An 18,376-nucleotide genomic window follows, 5' to 3' on the forward strand; every position below is an offset into this window, starting at 1 on the left:
CCTCAAACACTCCTCTTGCTCCAGCATGCCTCCTCCCCCGAACCCCCCCTTATTGCTCCCCCCATCATCCTCAGAGAGGAACTTTCCAAACCCAAATCTCAATATCTCCTGAAATTCCTTCCACTGCACCCTGTGCTTTTTTATTTTAAAATATGCCACAATTTGTAGTTAAATGCTCCTTTTTTGGTGTGTTTATCTTCTCTTCTGGATCGTGTAAATCCATGTGGGCAAGAATCAGCTTTCTCTGACTCATCACTGAAACCCGACACCTAGTACCTGGCAGACCTTCAATAAATATCTGAATGAATGGATGAATCAACTTAAGAGGCAGGGGTGGGGAGTCAGGTCTCTGGGAGGAGGACCTGAGTCCTTGAAGATGGTCTGGGCTGAGGTCAGCCTGGTCTTTTTACTTGTGTAAAGAAATGGCCACATGCCAAGTGCACCCCAATGTTCATAGCAGCATTGTCCATAATAGCTAAATTGTGGAAGGAGCCGAGATGTCCTTCAACAGATGACTGGATTAAGAAGATGTGGTCCATATATACAATGGGCTATTACTCAGCTATCAGAAAGAACGATTACCCAACATTTGCAGCAACATGGACGGGACTGGAGGAGATTATGCTAAGTGAAATAAGTCAAGAAGAGAAAGACAATTATCATATGATTTCACTCATTTATGGAACATAAGAAATAGTAGGAAGATCGGTAGAAGAAGGAAGGGAAGAATGAAGGGGGGTAAACAGAAGGAGGAATGAACCATGAGAGACTATGGACTCTGAGAAACAAACTGAGGCCTTCAGAGGGGAGGGAGGTAGGGGAATGGGACAGACTGGTGATGGGTATTAAGACGGCACATATTGCATGGTGCACTGGGTGTTATATGCAAATGATGAATCATGGAACATTACATCAAAAACCAGGGATGTACTGTATGGTGACTAATATAACATAATAAAAAATTATTATTAAAAGAAAAAAAAAGAAATGGCCACATGGCCTCTGGAAGACACCCACCTGAGGTGCAGAAAGTAGAGCATGGGTTAGGCCAGAACTGTTTCATCCAGAGGGGGAGAACACCAGGCGTGCTCCACTTGTGCAGGTAGGTGGAGATCCGGCTGGTCTGAATGGCAACCAGATTGCCACCAACACCTGGGAGGAGAAAAAGAAAGTGGTTTCCCCTTTCTTATGCTAGTTCTATCTCTTATGTCCTCCAGGAAGCCTTCCTTAACTGATTCAGTGCTGGATCTCTCTTCTTTCCTTCCCACTTTACCACAGATCTTGTCTGGCCCCAAGCAAGGGTAAACAGGACCTTGTGAGTGAGTTATCATCTTGACAGCTATCTCTTAGGCTGAAGGAAGTGTGACTGGCAAAGTAGGTCTTTAATACATATTTGTTGGGTAGAGGGAGGGGGTGGGGAATAGGGAGGGAGGGAGGGAAGACAGTGACAGGTCTATGGGAGGATATCTTAATAAGCCACTCAAGGTCATTGGATGTGACAGGAATCAGATTACAGATTGAACATCTGAGAAAATGAAAGGGCTCTTTTCCCGCAAGGTGGGAAGGAGACAGAAGAGAAAGTGGGGGACAGCAGTGAGGGAAGAGGAGCTATCATATGCAACAGGCCTGGGGCTTACTGCTGAGGCTCCAGCTTCCACAGAGAGTGGGACAGTGCCCAGCCCTGCCAGGACCTCAGGGCCCAGGTGACAAAGGCCATATCGAGCTCCCTCTGCAGGGCCAGGATCTGGGGCTGGCAGAGAACAAGGGCCTACCCATGGCCATCTCTTTTAGAGGGTGGCCGGGCTGCCCCCATTCTATTTCCTCAGCCCCCTGGGGATTAACCCTCACTGGGTCAGATGTGCCCCCAGTGATCTCCAGAGGGAGAAACCAACTACCCTGGATACCCTGGATACCCTGCCCAGAGGACAGTGGCAGATCTATTTTGATTGATTGATTGATTGATGTTCAATTAGCCACCATTAGTTTTTAATGTAGTGTTCAATGCTTCAATAGTTGCTTAGCACTGGTGTTATACACATGATTTTCAAAAAAGGAAAAAACTGTAAAAAAGTAACTAAAATTAATTGCTGGCTTGTCCTACAAAGTCAGCTGAGGCAACTCCAGACCTCTAGTCTTGCCAGGGAGCAACAGCCGGAGCTGAGCAGGCCCCACCCCCTCCACACCAGGAACATGCTCTGCAGAGTGACTGTCCCCCGTCACTCTTTACCACCCACTTACCGTCACACCTGCTGGACTCATTCAAACTGCTTTCGTGGCCCCAGAGGGTCTGAGTTGGTGGCATCCAAGGAAATCACTCCAAGTGTTAAACATCGGGACCTGACTCTAGGTGATCAGCCCTTTGTGTGAGGGGCCAGCCTCTGGAGGGAGCAGACCTGCTGGTTGGCCACTGACATGCAAGGAACAATCACCTAGGTTCCCATGGAAGTAGGCGGAGGGGGTGCCCAAGGGCCTCTGAAGCCTGTTTCTACAGCCCCAGAACACCAGGGCCTGGGACCAAGCGAAGTGTGCAGAAGTTACCACGTTTGGTTCCTCTCCTGACTGGTTGGACCCATTTACAGATCCTTATCAGAAGCTGGACATGAACCAAGCTTTGGTTAAAAGAGGGGTCCTCACCACAAATGCCCATGGGGTCTAAGCCTAAAAGGTGAATCAGTGAAGGGTCACGTGAAAGACAAGGGGGAACGGAGGGGATTCAGGCAAACGGAACAGCATGAGTCCTATGTAAGTGGCAGCTGATTCTCACCTCACCCAGAATGTAAATTCAATACTGTCACAGCCTTGCTTTTTAAGGAGAAGACAGAAATCCAGATTTTTATGTGCAAATGTCTGAGTTTTAAATGTCATCAATGAATCTAAGTTTAAAAACAAAACAAAACCATGAGAAGCCCACACCCCAGTTCTGAAGGCCACATTCCCGTCTGTAGGCGCCAGCGAATCCTGGCTTAGACCTGTGTGCCTTTGACGGGCAGGATTTAGCTCTGTGGGAAGGCTCAAGTCTCCACGGTGACTATGAGGAAAAGGGTGGGAGCTGGTGGAGCAGTGGGCAGGGCTTCCTTCCCAAGAGTCTCCTTCCACCTGCGACAAACCAGACCAGCAGCTGCTGCCCAGCAGAAGCACGGCCATGGCTCTCAGGGCCCAGGGCCAGATCTCCGAAGTCGCTGCTGTCCAGATCCCACCGCCCCGGCCCTGGGGGCCAGCACATTCCAGGGGCCCCAGGTGACAGCGCTGCCGATACCTACCACATATGATGGGAGTAAATATAGCCATGCCTTGGTACTCATGTTTAGAAATAGTTTTGTTCAAGATGAGCCCTCCGAGACTGGGGAGAGAGCAGAGGGAAAATGGTGAGTTTACCCTTGTAGGTGACCTGGTACACGTCTATATAAAATGTTTCCTCAGCCTGCCTTCCCAGCTCAGCAAACACTTCCCTGACCCCTACACAAAACACCTGTCTCGTCAAGCTGGTCTCCCCAGTGTCCTGTGCGCTATGCACGCTTGCTTCTCCACATCTACTCCGAGCCTCAGCTGTTCCAGAAGAGCCATCAGATAATGTCAGCCCATTAAAAACAAACGACAAACTCCCCTCCAAGACCACTTAGCTGGCTGGGCTCTGCCACATGACCATTCCTGAACTGTCACTGAAATGCTATTTTCCTGAGCAGAAAATGGAACCTGCATGAGTATCATCCCATGCTGCTTGTTCTCAGAGATGCCACAACAAGACCTCACTCCCACCAGACCCTGTAGTTTAGCAAAGGCTGCCCTGCCCCTACAGCCCTGGAAACATTAGATCGGTTTGTATACGGAGCCCAGGAGCTTTCTGGAAGCAAACACACCTAGACCATAACCGCTTCTCCCTAAGATTCAAAGTTAGGAAAGCACCTCAGAAAAGACTGGGGTGGCCCCCACCCAAGTCTACTAACAGAAAGGGCTCTGGAGGGTTGGGTTTCAAGGGTGGATGACCTGAGATGAGCTGAGGGGCCCAGGACCACTAATCCCTCAGCCCCCCAGGTCCCACCAGCAGCCATGCTATCGAAATGGTGTTCACAGAGCCGTTGCCTTGGGGCCAGGTAAGGGGCTCCCTGCAGCCTAAGCCGGGGGCCTGGCCAGTGAGAGCTCCGGCAGCACAGGACAGGGAGACCTGGTGTCCCGCAGCTCCACGAGGGGGCAGGGAGCTGAGGCACTAGTGTGCTCATCTGATGTTCCCAGGTTCGGCTCTTCCTGGCTCTCTGGTGCTCCTGCAATTGTAAATAGGGCTGCCTCTCAGAATAAGTCAGGCCTACGGTTCCTGGTGAGAGGGAAAGAGACGAAGAATGAAGAGATATGACTCAAGTAGCACCAGGACTTAGTGGAGGAGCCCACACCAACCATGAGTGCTGCCCTCACTCCAGAGGCTCTGCGGCTCTCAGGCCACTGTCCGTATCCACAGAGGCCGGGGGTGGCCTGTGAAGGGAGAAGTTGGCGGCAGCCCTCCTCATGCTCACCTGCTAATGACCATCGCTAGGGTGATTGGGAGCCATCCGAACTTCAGGACCTTCACGATGGGTGGGCTCTGCTTAGCAATGAGGACCCACACAGGGATCAGGGCCGTGAAGCCAACACACACGAGCAACGTCAGATATCGACTGTCTGTGGGGAGAGAGAGGGGATGTGTGCCGGGGCACATGAGCATGGCCTGCTGGGCCATAGCCTGGGTTGCAAAGATGAGAGGTGGGCTGAGAACTAAGGGCACTGGAGGTCTGAGGGGACACCTCTGTCCCCAGCAGCTTAGGGTGGACCAACCTAACGAATTTGTACCGTCTTAGGAAGCAACTGGAAAAGCTCCTCTTCATCCTCAATTCCTGTCACAGTCCCCTTCGCTTTTGTTTCTTGCTGTTTTCCTGACATCTCCTCCCATTCCAACCTAATTATTATTATTAATGGTGGCATTTATAGGATTGTGACCATGGCCAGCACCATGCTCAGCACTTCCCAAGCACAAACTCATTTCATGTTCTCAACTACTCCTCAGATAAGCATATGAGAGACTACAGTGCCAAGAGGTGGCCCACCAGGACTCGAGCCAGCACTCAGAAACCAGGGCTAAAGCCACACTTAAGTAATGACGTCAACCTTGCTGCTGGCTGAGGCCAGCCCAAGGTCACCTCCTCGGCCTCCACGGGTCTCAGGACGCAGAACACGGCCAGCTTTGCAGCTACTCACGCCCCTGGCACGAGCCACGAAAACAGACCTGGGTCTGGGACACCTGACTGTACCTGGGGCCAGGCCAGGGCCCAAAACACACCAGTCCAATTCCCACTCACTCTCTTCCGGCTTGTACTCTGTGTCTCACCTTCCAAATGCACACAGAAGAAGACACCAGCTTTCTCTAGAACTGTCCTCTCACCCAGCCCCACCTCCAAGGGGCAGGCTCAGGCTCAGGCTCAGGCTCAGGGTGGTGCGTGGCCCTCCACGGAGTCTGCACCCCACTCACCCTTTCTCAGGACAGCATCAGTAGAAGTATCTCCCTCTTGTCCTTCTCTGCACTAAGCAGTTATGGTCCATTCCTCTCCTTTGGCGACTACAAGAAAGGGCGGGCCACAGGTGCCCAAGGTGGGCTATGGACAAACTGCTTCACGGCAGAAGTGGCCGGCCTCTTCACCATCCCAGGAGATGAGAGACAGGCCCAGCAAGTTCTAAGCAAGTCTCAAAGGCTCTGGGAGGCAGCAGCCTACAGGAGCACTACTTGCAGGACATTTCTGCAGTCCAGTTTTTCTAGAATGACTCGGAAGCCCTGCAGAGGTTCCACCTCATATTTTCCCACCACCATGATGAATACATTGTCTGCATATGGCTTGTCTTCCCAAATACGCCAACAGGTAACACGGACAACAGCTCACTCTTCATCAGTGAAGATTTATCTGACACATGCCAGGCCCACCCAAGGTATATTCACAGTCTAATTCAAGAGATGGAGAGCCCAACACTATTCAATGGCTAGTAAGTCATGTGAGGAACACGCACTATTTTAGTAGGGGTACAGCAGGGCAGAGAGGAAGGGTCCAGGGACACCTGTGACTCGTATTTGTTTTCCAAATAAAACTTGATTAACCAACCCGTACAGAAATCTTGTTTTGAATTCAGTTTGGTTTAAAAAGAAAATTCGGTCATCTTATTATTAGGTCTGTATTGCCACTTACAGGAACTGTGAGAATCTGCTAACCATTAAATATTGGTGGCAAGCATATCCCAGGGTGGCAAGGAGCCAGGCCCAGAGCTGAACAGGAAAGGTTCCCAGCGCCTGAACACTCTGAGTGGCAGGTACTCTGTCAGTGTGCTTCAGATGCCAGCATGGAGATGCTAGGTGATCTCTCAGGTGCTGGGTCCATGCTCCCACAGGGCAATGCTAAGCCGAAGCTTCTCTGCAGCTGTGCCTTTGTCGGAGCATTTCCTCCAACTGAGTGTCACTACATACCCCACTGCTCCCCACTGTCCTCTTCACCATCTGCTCCACTCACTGATGCCACCTACCCCCCAGCACTCAGGGTTGTGACCATGCTCAGAATCCACACTTACTAGAGCCAAACAATTGCATGTGGCCAGCTTAGGTGGAAAGTAACAACTGTGATGCTCAGAGGGGAGTGGTTAGCTGTGGAAACCCGGCAGGTGAGAACCATCTGGCAAGGGGGATGCTGCCTGTCCACTTGCCCAGGGCAGGAGCAAACCTCGGTGGTCTCAGGGCAGACCGGGGGAAAGCCGTGGTGGAGGCAGGGCCTCTGGCATGAGGGCCTGTCATACAAGATGTGTGAATGCCTCCCTCGGCTGCGGACCAGGGCACCGGGCCACCTGCTGAGGAGCCCTGGGCTTCTCCTGCCTCACACCTGTAGAGACGGCATATGCTGCTGCTGCTGCCCATGGCTGTGACATTCCTCCTTGGGAGTCCCCTCCGGGTGGTTTGTATGTGGCCGGTGTGAACTGCCTCCGGGTGGTTTGTATGTGTCCGGTGTGAACTGCCTCCGGGTGGTTTGTACGTGTCCGGTGTGAACTGCCTCCGGGTGGTTTGTACGTGTCCGGTGTGAACTGCCTCCGGGTGGTTTGTATGTGTCCGGTGTGAACTGCCTTCCCGTGGAACTCTGTTCGACTCCAGCCCTCCCTGGCCTCCTTCTGCATTCACCCTAAAGGGGAGACTCACAACGTTTCTGTTGACCTGAGTGGTTGGGAGAGCTTCTGGAGAACACCTCACGTTTGTTGAATGACCTCAGGCTTTGCTTCTGGAAAAGTAGGATTTTTGATCCCACGACAGACCCCATGGGTTCCTTTCTGTTTGAAGGGTGCTTGATCTGAATGCTGCAAGCTGGGTGCGGATGTCAGACCCAGGCTTGCTTGTGGGCCCCTCCTCCCTGGGGCACCCCCTACCTTTGTGTTTATAGAAGAAGCTGCTGACAAAAGCCAGAATGGACAACGTGATGAGATCTCCCAGGCTGGCAGCAATAGGCGTGGCAATGTTGTCTGGATTGAGTCCGAGCTTCCGAGCGCCAATCACTATACAGACCATGAGCATTCCTGCGGAGAAGAGACGGAGGAGACTCAAAGCACAAGATGAGAAGGTGGTCAGGAAGCTGCTCAGTAACTCGCCTCTATCCACACAGACCTAGCCTGGAGCCAGGCTGCCCTGACACTCAGTTTCACTGCTATGCTGGAGCCTGAGAAAAGTGCGGTGGTGGGAAGTGGGATGAGGTGGACCCAGTGACTTGTGGGTGTGACACCAAGAAGCAGCCTGAAAGCTTTGATGATACACTCAAACCCATGGGAGAGATAGGAAGGAGATGATTCCTGGGCTCCCAAACCACTTGGAACTATAGACACGAAGCTCACAGCCCCTCTCTGCAGGGAAGATGACTCCAAAACTGCTCTGAATGATGGAGCACCAGGGGCAGAGCACAGCCTCTTGTGTCCACTGGAGTCCCTGGGGAAACAGGTGCCTTGGTGGGATGAGCCACGTGAGAGGTTTGTTAGGGGCAAAGCCTGTGAAAGGGGGTGATGGCGAAAGACGGGGATGCCGGGAGAGCTGCAGGATGGTGTGCAGGTCACCCAGGGTGGGAGAGAGGGAGGGAAGGAAGGGGAAGCTGGTGCGGACTGTAGTACAGTACTGTCGGTGGGGCCACATATCTGGGGAACAGGCCCATCTCGGGAGCCCAGCAGGGCCACCGCTGGGTGCAGGCAGCAGGTGGCCTCCACCAGTGGGGCTGCGGGTGGATTTTCAGGTGCCGCACCAGAGACCTTCCCGCGTCCTACTTTCGGCCCCGACCCTGTGTTCTGAGGCCACGGTCATGTGTTGTCTTCTAGCCCTCAGCCACTGTCTAGGACTTAATCCAACAGCATCTCATGTGGGTCTTTTAAGAAGTGTTTTAAGGGGGGGTAATCAGAGGGGGGAGTGAAGCATGAGAGACTATGGACTCTGGGAAACAAACTGAGGGCTTCAGAGGGGGAGGGGGGTGGGGGATTGGGATAGACTGGTGATGGGTAGTAAGGAGGGCACGTATTGCATGGTGCACTGGGTGTTATACGCAACTAATGAATCATCGAACTTTACATCAGAAACCAGGGATGTACTGTATGGTGACTAACATAATATAATAAAAAATATTAAAAAAAAGAAGTGTTTTAACACTTTACCCAGTATTCTGTAACTCTAAATAAAATTATTATTATCACCTCAATGCCATACTGACACTGCCATAACTGGCCACAGTTTGTGCCCCATTTCATGACCAGGTCATAGCTACTTTCTCCCTTTTGAAATGTCAACTCTACGTGAAGTTGAGTCTGCACGGCTGGCAATGTGGTAACAACCCCACAGGGACTACACAGACATCACTGGTTTGAGAGCACTTACTAAAATCCACCACCACCACCACCTGGCTTTACAGCACAGTCACGTGGAGGTCACACGATGAGCCACCAGCAATGATTCCGCACTTATACACATCTCTGGACAACCCGGCTACGTCCATGCTGCTGAGCTCTGCCCCATCTCTGAGCCTCAGTTTCCTCATCAGTAAAATGGGGAGCTATCAATGGCATTCTCTACAGGGCCCCACAGGAACACGACTGGCCTCCTGAATCATCTGATTGTGTTGTTTCAGAGGAGACTTCATGTCAAGTATCCCTGGGCTCTAATTCTCCAGAAGGTGTGGTGTACCCATCCTGCTCTTTCCTTGGCCAGATTGGTACAGGCACCTGGCCAGGAGCACACATCCTACCCAGGGAAGCACAGTTTGTGAATCTGCTCCTGGGTTTCTGCACTCTTCCCCTCCCTCCTGATTATACATGCTAGCACAGGAAGGAACAGAAACCACCAAATAGTCCAGCACATCATCTACAGAACGCTAAGCTCAAAGGGGTTTCGTGAGCAGTCAGGTGGGGGACAGAAATGTAAATGCAAATCCAATTCATAGTTTTCACTTATTCCTTCTTGTACTGGCACATGGTTTGCAAGAGACAGACTCGCAGTCCAGAAGAGAACCAGAATAAGGCCCATTCATTCAGCAAACATTTAGGAGCTGGTAATATGCCTATTTTAGGTAATTAAAATAACCATCAGGCTCTGTACTCACACAGTAAATGCTTGTCCAGTGGAGGAACAGACAGTGCACAAGTAAGTGAACAAGCATTTGAAGTAAACAAACAGGACATGAAAAGAAAGCATGACTGAGAATGGGGGCTACCCCTTGAAAGCTGATCAGAGAGGGCTCAGAAAGGAGACACTTGGCACTTTGCTGAAATTCTCCATGTGCTTGTGTATGGATGTCTCAGTCTGCACCAGAATAGCAACATCACAGAACAGCGCACTCACCAGAGCATCCCCAGCACTGCAACAGCGCCCGGCACGCAGTAGACACTCAGTGAGTACTGAGTAATGAGCGAATGGGTGACATTCTACAGTAATTGCCCAGTCACTGTGGTTGCCACTGACATGCATGAGCTCCCTGAAAACAGGGTTATATCTACCAACGCTTGTGTCTTCCCACCTTCTGCAGACATGTAGAAAGCATCTGATGTGTGGCAGGCAGTGTGATAGGAACAGAATTGGAGAAGCAGGGCCTCTCTCTGAGGACCTGACATTTAATGAAGAAAGTGGATAATCACAGATTTTCACAAGTGCTCTATAAGGAAAACAGGTGCATGGCGCAGAAGAGCGTGGTGGCAGCTGGGAAGAAGGGCAGAGGATGGAACCTGTGCAAGGGCTGTCCAAAAAGACTTGTCTGCAGAGATGAAATTGAAGTCAAAACCTGAGCCTTGCTCTCCACCATGACTGCAGACTCCAGAGCCCACCACAAGCCCATATGCAAGCTGTGCTCAAGAAATGTTTAAAGACTGAATGAGTAAGTGAATGAATGAATGGATGGATGCATGATGGAAGAAGAGATGAATGTGTCTACTGAGTCAGTAGACACACTGTTCTTTAAACAAGCAGAGGGAAGAGAAGTGGAGTGGGTAGCTCACTCTGGCACACACCCCCTGCCTACAAGGGGACTCATTATCCTCCCTGCTCACCTTTAAGGTGGGTCTTGGTAACCCAACAGGCTGCCCCCCATCCCCTGGAAGGATATGTGAGGCTCCATCATTAGTGCTCCCACATTTCACATCTCAAGGAATTGAAACCAAAGAGCTGAGAGCAGAGCACTGACAAATAGGGGCAGAGAGAGCCAGGAGGGGGTGGTCACTGGGGTTGGGGCACAGCTCACCTAGGGCAAACGCAGCGAGGAAGGCAGTGATGACGCTGCTGGCACACAGCAACTCCACCTTTGCAAAGTCTAACTCCTCCCTAGACACAGCGCCCAGCAGCAGGGCAGCCACAGCAGCCAGGAGCCCCACAACGGTGGCCTGCACCTGTTGGGGCAGAAATCAGAAACATGAGGAAGGTGCCTCTGGCCATCCATGCTCCTCCCTGCCTTTCACTACGCCTCCTCTTTGATCTTGAGAGGTCAGTCTGCCACTCACCACTACCTCTCTTCCCTTAATCTAAAATCTGCCAATGGCCCCTCTAACCTGGGAAAAACAAAGACTAACACCTTGCTTCAATACAACTCCCTTGAAAACTACCGTTTTCCTGTTCTGCAAATAGTTCAATGCCATCTTACTTCACGAAATCATCTTCTACTCAGCCCTTGGCCAATGGCCACCAGTCTCTTGCTTGTGGCTCCTCTCACTGCTCTAGGCAAAAGTGCTCTGTAGTCTCCACCTACACAGACAGCCAGTCTCCCCTCCAATGTGGAAACACTCCAGGATCCACAGCTACACCTTGGAAGCCTCTGTGCACACGTTCCATCTCTCTCCCTGCCTTCTTTCCTTGGCACTCGCTCTGCATGCTGGTGCCCCCTTTCTCTACATTCTCCCCCATCCCAGCTGCAGTTCTCATTTCATCTCAGTGGGGACATCTCTGCTGCTCACTCAGGCCAGTACCATGAGGTGTTCCAGGTCTGAGTAACAATATTGGCACCTGTTATCAGTACAGTTGACCCTTGAACAACACAGGCGTTGGGGCACCGATATCCTGTGCAGGTGAAAACCTGTGTATAACCTGCAACTCCCCCAAAACTTAACTACTAATAGCCTACTGTTGACCAGAAGCCTTACCCATAACACAAAGTTGATTAACACATAATTTGTATGTTACATGTATTATATTCTGTATTCTTACGATAATGTAAGCTACAGAAAAGAAAATTAAGAAAATCATAAGGAGTCATACGTTTACGGTACTGTATTTATTGAAACAAATCTGCATAGAAGCAGACCTGCACAGGTCAAACCCTGTGTTGTCACAAGGGTCAAATGTAATTCAAATGTCTTAATGGAAACGGAAACATACTGTTAAAAAAGGCTGAATAAACAGAGAACTCTACCATAAACATGGATGAAAAATGCTCCCCAAGTTAACTTATATAATTCCAAAGTCCCAACGAGCTTTTTCATGGCATTTGACAGCTCATCTTAAGTTTCACAAAAATGAGTAGATGTGCAAGAATAGCCAAAACAATTTGAGAAAAAAAGATCAAGAGGGAGTTTTGGGACATTCATTAACAATACGTAGTTTTAAGGCTATAGTAATTAAAACATGATGGTATTGGCAGAGAAACAGAAAAACAGATCAGCAGGACAGACTGGTGTCCAGGAATAATATCATGAATATATGAAAATTTAATATATAAAAATGTAATAATGATAAAGGTGGCATTTCAAGTCAGTATGGAATGGGTGGATACTGAAAAAACAGGGAAAGGAAAAGTGGATATCTGTCTGGGGGAAAAATATATTCCTGCTTTATACTACGCGCACACACACACACACACCACTAAACATAAAATCTCAAGTGTGAAATAGAAGAAAATATAGAATATTAGGTTTCAGATTTTGGGTTAGAGAGGGACTCCTGAAGATGTAACAAGTAAAATCTATAAAGAAAAACAGACATAAATGTATACAAATCCAAGTATGACTACTATGTGATACCAGAAATTCAAAGATGGAGAGAGAGCTGGAGAAAATATCTCCAGCATTTATAACTAATAAAGCATTAGCGATCAAAATAACAAAGTCCATTTTAAGAATCAATGGCAACTTTTTAAAAAAGACAACCTGATGTGGACTCTGGGAAACAAACTGGGGGCTTCAGAGGGGAGGGGGGTGGGGGAACGGGATAGGCCAGTGATGGGTAGTAAGGAGGGCACGTATTGCATGGTGCACTGGGTGTTCAACGCAACTAATGAATCATCGAACTTTACGTCAAAAACCAGGGATGTGCTGTATGGTGACTAACATAATATAATAAAAAATTATTATAAAAAAAAGACAACCTGATAGAAAAATGTACAAGGGGTATGGATAGACAACTCACAGAAAAGGAAATACAAATGGCTAAGAAACACACAAAAATGTGACCAACATCCTGAATAATCAGGAAAATTTAAAATGAAATTCCAATTTGATAGTAGGTCTTATTTCTTTGTAACTGATGTTGGTCTTCCTCTACTAAAAGGTCAGTGCCATCTTAGTTTCTGCTAGGGTCCCTCAGCACGTGCTCAGCCCTCATCTGTGCTCATCCAATCAATGAATGAATCAATGCATGGATGGGATACACTATTTTTATCCATCAGACTAGGTAAAATTAAAATTTAAAAGGTTGATAACATAAAACACACATTGACAAATATATGGGAAAATGGTTCTCTTATACATAGATGTGGTAAAATTGGTATAGGAATTTGGGGGAAGGGGATGTGGTTGAAATTTATCCACATACTTTATGATGTAACATTTTCCCAGGAAAACATTCGCACATGTGTACAAAGAACCACATAATAATGATGACTGGAGCTGATATTTACCTAGTGCTCACTATCTCCTATTCTCAGTGATTTCCATTCATTAAGTCACTCTTAAAAGTACAAGTTACAGAATTATATATACAGTACAATACTTCTAACTCTTAACACAGAAAGTTGTATCATATATTGTCTATGGACACATATATATGGCAAATACAGAAAGTCATTCAGAAGAATACTTTCAATGCTGGTGAGGTTATAGAGAAACTAATAATTGAAATATTAACACTGGTGCTATTATTTGATACTAAGAATTCAAATATTCTATAATGCTTTTGGAAAAAAATCTAGAACTTCAAATTTTTCATACCTTATGAACTTGTGGGAACTTCTCTTAAGAAATTCATGCAATGGTGCACTGGGTGTTATACGCAACTAATGAATCATCGAACTTTACATCAAAAAACCAGGGATGTACTGTATGGTGACTAACATAATATAATTAAAAAAACATTAAAAAAAAGAAATTCATGCAAAAGAGAATACTTTCATTGCAGTATAATTTATCAAGTAGACACCTACAAACAATTGCAGGTGTACCCTCGTGGTGACAGTCGCATGAAGTGGAACAGGGCTGAGTCTGGACAGTTGGTATTAGCCCTGCTGGACCAGCTCCTCGTGGCTTGGGCCCTACCAGTTGGTAAATATCACTTGGTATATTTTTGATAAAGTTATTAAAAGTTCAATTATGAAATTTATTGTACCACTTATGATTCAATGTTAAGCTTTTTAAAAAATGGAGGAGACAAAATTATATCCATGCTATGATCAGGACAACGTGCCAGGCCAGTGCCTGGCTGAGTGGGACTTAATCAATGTTTGCTGAGAATCAATCATGTGGAAATGTACATGCATATGGACAAGGATTTGGTGACTTGTAGCTGAGGCATTTATTACCTGCCCCTTGTCCAACCCTCTGTTAAGGGCATCACGAGCATCTCATTTAATCTCCAAAGCTCTTCAGCCACAGGCCGGGGTCCTGGCCCATGTGACTCAGCTCAAACAGAGAAGGCACACATCTAAACACAGAATTGCAACCAGGGGAGCCCCAGCAGCTTGAACAAGGCCCCAGAGAGTAGCCAGTGTCAGGCTGGAATTGACTGGAGCTTCACTGCTAGGAGAACAAGAAGAGAAAGGACATTCCAAGGAGAGACAAGCACACATGCAAAAGCAGCAGGGATGGGGGACAAGAGACTGCAGGAGGACAGGACCAGACCAGGAGTGCCTCTGGGCCGGGCCCACACTTGGACAAGAAGAACCAACCAGGGAGCTTCAGGAGGAGGATGCGTGATCAGCTTTAGGATTTAGAAAAGGTCACTCAGGTGGCCATGCAGAGGAGAGCTAGAGAGGAAGAAGCCTGGGGCAGTTAGAACAATGAAGAGGTTTGCAGTCAGTGAGGTCAGAGACCAAGAGGCCAAGGCAAGGAAGAGGAGAAGTAGGGCTAATTTGAGCACAGCTCAGAGGCAGACTCCTCAGGACTGGACGTAAGGATATGGAGCAGAGAGATGCTGAGGGTGACTTGGTCTCTAGCTTGATTAATGGGCACAGCAACCATGATTGGGAGATTACCACATGCTGGCCAGGTGTCACAGCCTTCCATGATTGAAACCTCATAACGGTCCATCTTATAGATAAGGTGAGGTGACTTGCCCAAGGGCCTCCAGCTGGTCGACCCCCAGAATGAGCTTTCAACCATCAGACTCTTCAGGGTTGGGGACTTCACAAGAGGTGAGTATGAGGAGATGAGGTGATGAGGCTAGATCCGGCTAAGCTGTTTCGGGGATGTTTCTGGGACAGGTAGATGAAGATACCCAGTGGAGAGCTAGAAACAGGGGCTCTGGAACCCAGGTGAGAGGTAAAGTGGGTATCCTCCTAATTTGATGGACAGGGAGATACGGCTAAGCATGTCTTGTGTGTTCTGTCCAAGGCCACCCAGTTGATAAATGATAGCCTTAACTCCAGGCCTGTCTGATCTGAGTCCAGGTTCTTTGTGTGGCCACAGGCTGCCCCCAGTCAGAAAAGCCCAGAAGGTTCTGGATGAAGCCACTTCCTCTCTTACCTTGAGCCAATTTCTTCCCAGTCTCCCCCTGCCCTGGGCTTCCTGACTCTGTAATATTTGAAACTCCTTGGATGAGAACTTAGCCCAACTAAGGTCTGCTAGAAGGAGGTACAAATTTGAACGAGCATGAAGCATTTAAGGGACAAAGGCATGGGGGGTGGGGTGTCCTACAAAGGCTGAGAAAGAATAGGCTGAGAGGCAGGAGTGCAGCCATGGAGGGACCTCCGGGCGGGAAGAATTGCAGATGCTCTAGAGAGAACAAGTAGGATCACCTGTATGAGGCAATCAGAGGGTAGACCAATTAGGATGTCAGTGACCTTGGCAAGCAGAGCTTGAGTCAAGATAATGGGAAGAGAAAGCTGTTAGCTCTGTCTAGGCTATAAGAAAGAGGACCGAGCAAGTATAGGTAAATCTTTCAATAAGCCTGTCTTGAAAAGAAGGGACTGGGGACACTGGAGAGACCTTGGGTTCCCAGAAGAGGTATCTACTTTCAGGTGGACATGCTGGTACCCTATAGTTGGGATGAGCCCCAGCTGCCATATGAGTGTGGTCTGATGGGTGTGGGGTGGACGGGTGGCCCATTCCCCAAGTTCAGACCAGAGCGCAGGGACAAGGGCTCACTTAGTCTTCACCCTTCCTACCTGGAGCAGCCCTGGCTGCAGATTCAAAAGCAGGGAGGAGATTCATCAATCAGACAAAGGGGAGAGTCACCTGAATGAGGGCGAGGTTACTGCTGATAATTCTGTGCTGCTCCTGGGGGTCATCAATTTGTCCAGTGTTGGCCTAGGATGGAGGAAAAAAGGACAAAGGGTAAGTCTGGGTGGTCATAAAGCCAGGCAAAGCCTTCCTGGAAAAGGCAGTCTCTCAGGAGAGAAATCAGCAAATATCATTTCATTGACGTTAGAACAAATTATTCTGCCCAGCTTTCACAACTGACTGGGGGTGGGGAAGGTAAGGACACAAGTCCCTTTGAGAATAAGAAAGTGTCATAGACCATCTCTCCCATGCTCAAGTATGTAAGCACACAGAGGTTAAGTGTCACCAACAATTTCAGGGCCCCCTGACTCTCAAGCTCACCCACAGGCAGCATGGGAAGGACTCCTGCTGGGAAGCCAGCTTGGGCCCTCAGGCTGGTCTTCAGCCACATTCTCCGCAACACCTACAATTCCCTTCTCCCCCGTCTAGCAACTCACATCTCAGATGACCACTAGCCACCCCAACACGACGTCTGCAAATCATCTTGTTTAAGAAATGCTTAAGTCCTTCTCTGAGGATAAAAAAACAAGATCAGAAATACGATTTTCTCCTTTAAAGATGGTAATCAGCTCCTAACTTCATAGCACTTGCCAGCAAAATTCAAGATGTAGATAAATGTATTTTCCTAGCTCCTTTGTACTGAGTTCATTAAGTTCCTGAACTCCAAGGGGAAAATGGAATTACTTTTCATGAACAAATAAAGGGATGCTTTTGTTTTCAGCATGAAGGACACCTTGGACACAGCATGGAACAATCATGGAGCCCCAGGTGACTCTTCACAAAGGTAGACTAATACCCACCCTAGGGGTATTCACAGGGACAAGGGACTAAGGTGAAGCAGAACACAGCCACAGAGCTGGCCACACACCAAACACATGAGGCCAACAAGCTCGTTTCCCCTCTCTGCTCCCCACTGGCCTAGGTGCTCACTGGACTCAATGTGCCCATTTGCTGTTTCCTATCGATCAGCCGACTCAAACCCTGGTACTCATCAGATAAAGAGTGCTATTGGCCCATGACCTCTGACTATGAATCAGAAAGGCATTCCTTCCTCAAGATGTTATATTTCCAAGCTGAGGCTGAACAGAAAAGCGAATGATGCCAAGAGGTGTGGGAAGAGGAGTGGAGGGCTGGGGAGCTTACAGACCTCATAGAGATGAGGGAAGAAGAGCACCTGAGGGAAGGAAGCTGTGAGAAGAGGTGGGATGTGAAGTAAATAGGATTTTGGAGTGTGTCTAAGCATTTCAAAGCCAGATGAGGGGCCTGGGCATCTGAGGTGGAATGGAGGAGAAGGTCACTGGAGATGAAGCCGTCCAAAAACTGGGAGGCTTCGGTTTGGGATGAGTTATCCATGTGGATGCTGAGATAGTTCAGGATGGTGGTGGGATTTGGTGTGATCATTAGATGGTCCATTTTCCAGAACTGTGGGGAATTGACCAAGCAGTAAAAGGTAGGGAAGGAAGCAGGGCAAGACAGTGAGGACCAGGCCAGCAGGATAAACCAGCAGGATAAACCATGGCCCTAGGGGACAGGTCTCCATCAAGGTATATGGACACTGCTTTACGCTGCAGTGGCAGTGCCAGAGATGTTGGGAGCCGGAGCAACAAAACCAGTCCAAGCATAGGTTCAGTGGCTTCTTGCTAAGAATGCAAAAAGAAAATCAGTGGGGGGGTGCCTGGGTGGCACAGCGGTTAAGCGTCTGCCTTTGGCTCAGGGCGTGATCCCGGCATTATGGGATTGAGCCCCACATCAGGCTCTTCTGCTATGAGCCTGCTTCTTCCTCTCCCACTCCCCCTGCTTGTGTTCCCTCTCTCGCTGGCTGTCTCTATCTCTGTCAAATAAATAAATAAAATCTTTAAAAAAAAAAAAAGAAAAAAGAAAATCAGTGGGGAGTTGAGGCATCTATTATAGAGACCAACTTAGATTCATCTCAGCAGAAGAGCTTTGGTAGGGGGCCCTTCCCAAATGGGAATTTAGATCATATACACTTGAACATTTTAAAATGTCTTTTAATGTCTTGCTGGTATAGGTTTCTACATGAAATCCTATGGGATGCTATCTAAGTTCTAGGTCTTCTAAATCTTTCCTTATTGGCTGCATCAAACAGGCTGCTTTCACTGATTCAGACAGTGATGATGACAAATAACCTCCAGGCACTTCTGGGTCTGGA

General features: G+C 48.5%; 1 protein-coding gene across 8 annotated transcripts in view; it reads right to left on the reverse strand.

Moving 5' to 3' along the window:
• The window catches only part of SLC41A3 (solute carrier family 41 member 3), a 66,186-nt gene that overhangs the window by 9,232 nt on the left and 38,578 nt on the right, over positions 1-18,376 (reverse strand). For 4 of the 8 annotated variants that reach the window (XM_034658897.1, XM_034658896.1, XM_019793372.2 and 1 more), the window contains exons 3-8: positions 16,162-16,233; positions 10,749-10,893; positions 7,417-7,563; positions 4,506-4,650; positions 3,261-3,340; positions 1,018-1,152 (exon numbers count right to left, since the gene is read on the reverse strand). In XM_034658897.1, coding sequence (XP_034514788.1) covers positions 1,018-1,152; positions 3,261-3,340; positions 4,506-4,650; positions 7,417-7,563; positions 10,749-10,893; positions 16,162-16,233 — 724 coding nt within the window. Of the gene's footprint in view, positions 1-1,017; positions 3,341-4,505; positions 4,651-7,416; positions 7,564-10,748; positions 10,894-16,161; positions 16,234-18,376 lie in introns of those variants that run through there. The other 4 variants (XM_034658895.1, XM_034658892.1, XR_004624808.1 and 1 more) reach the window with 3 other exon arrangements.

This window comes from Ailuropoda melanoleuca, chromosome 4 (genome assembly GCF_002007445.2).
Source record: "Ailuropoda melanoleuca isolate Jingjing chromosome 4, ASM200744v2, whole genome shotgun sequence".
Lineage (NCBI taxonomy): Eukaryota > Metazoa > Chordata > Mammalia > Carnivora > Ursidae > Ailuropoda > Ailuropoda melanoleuca.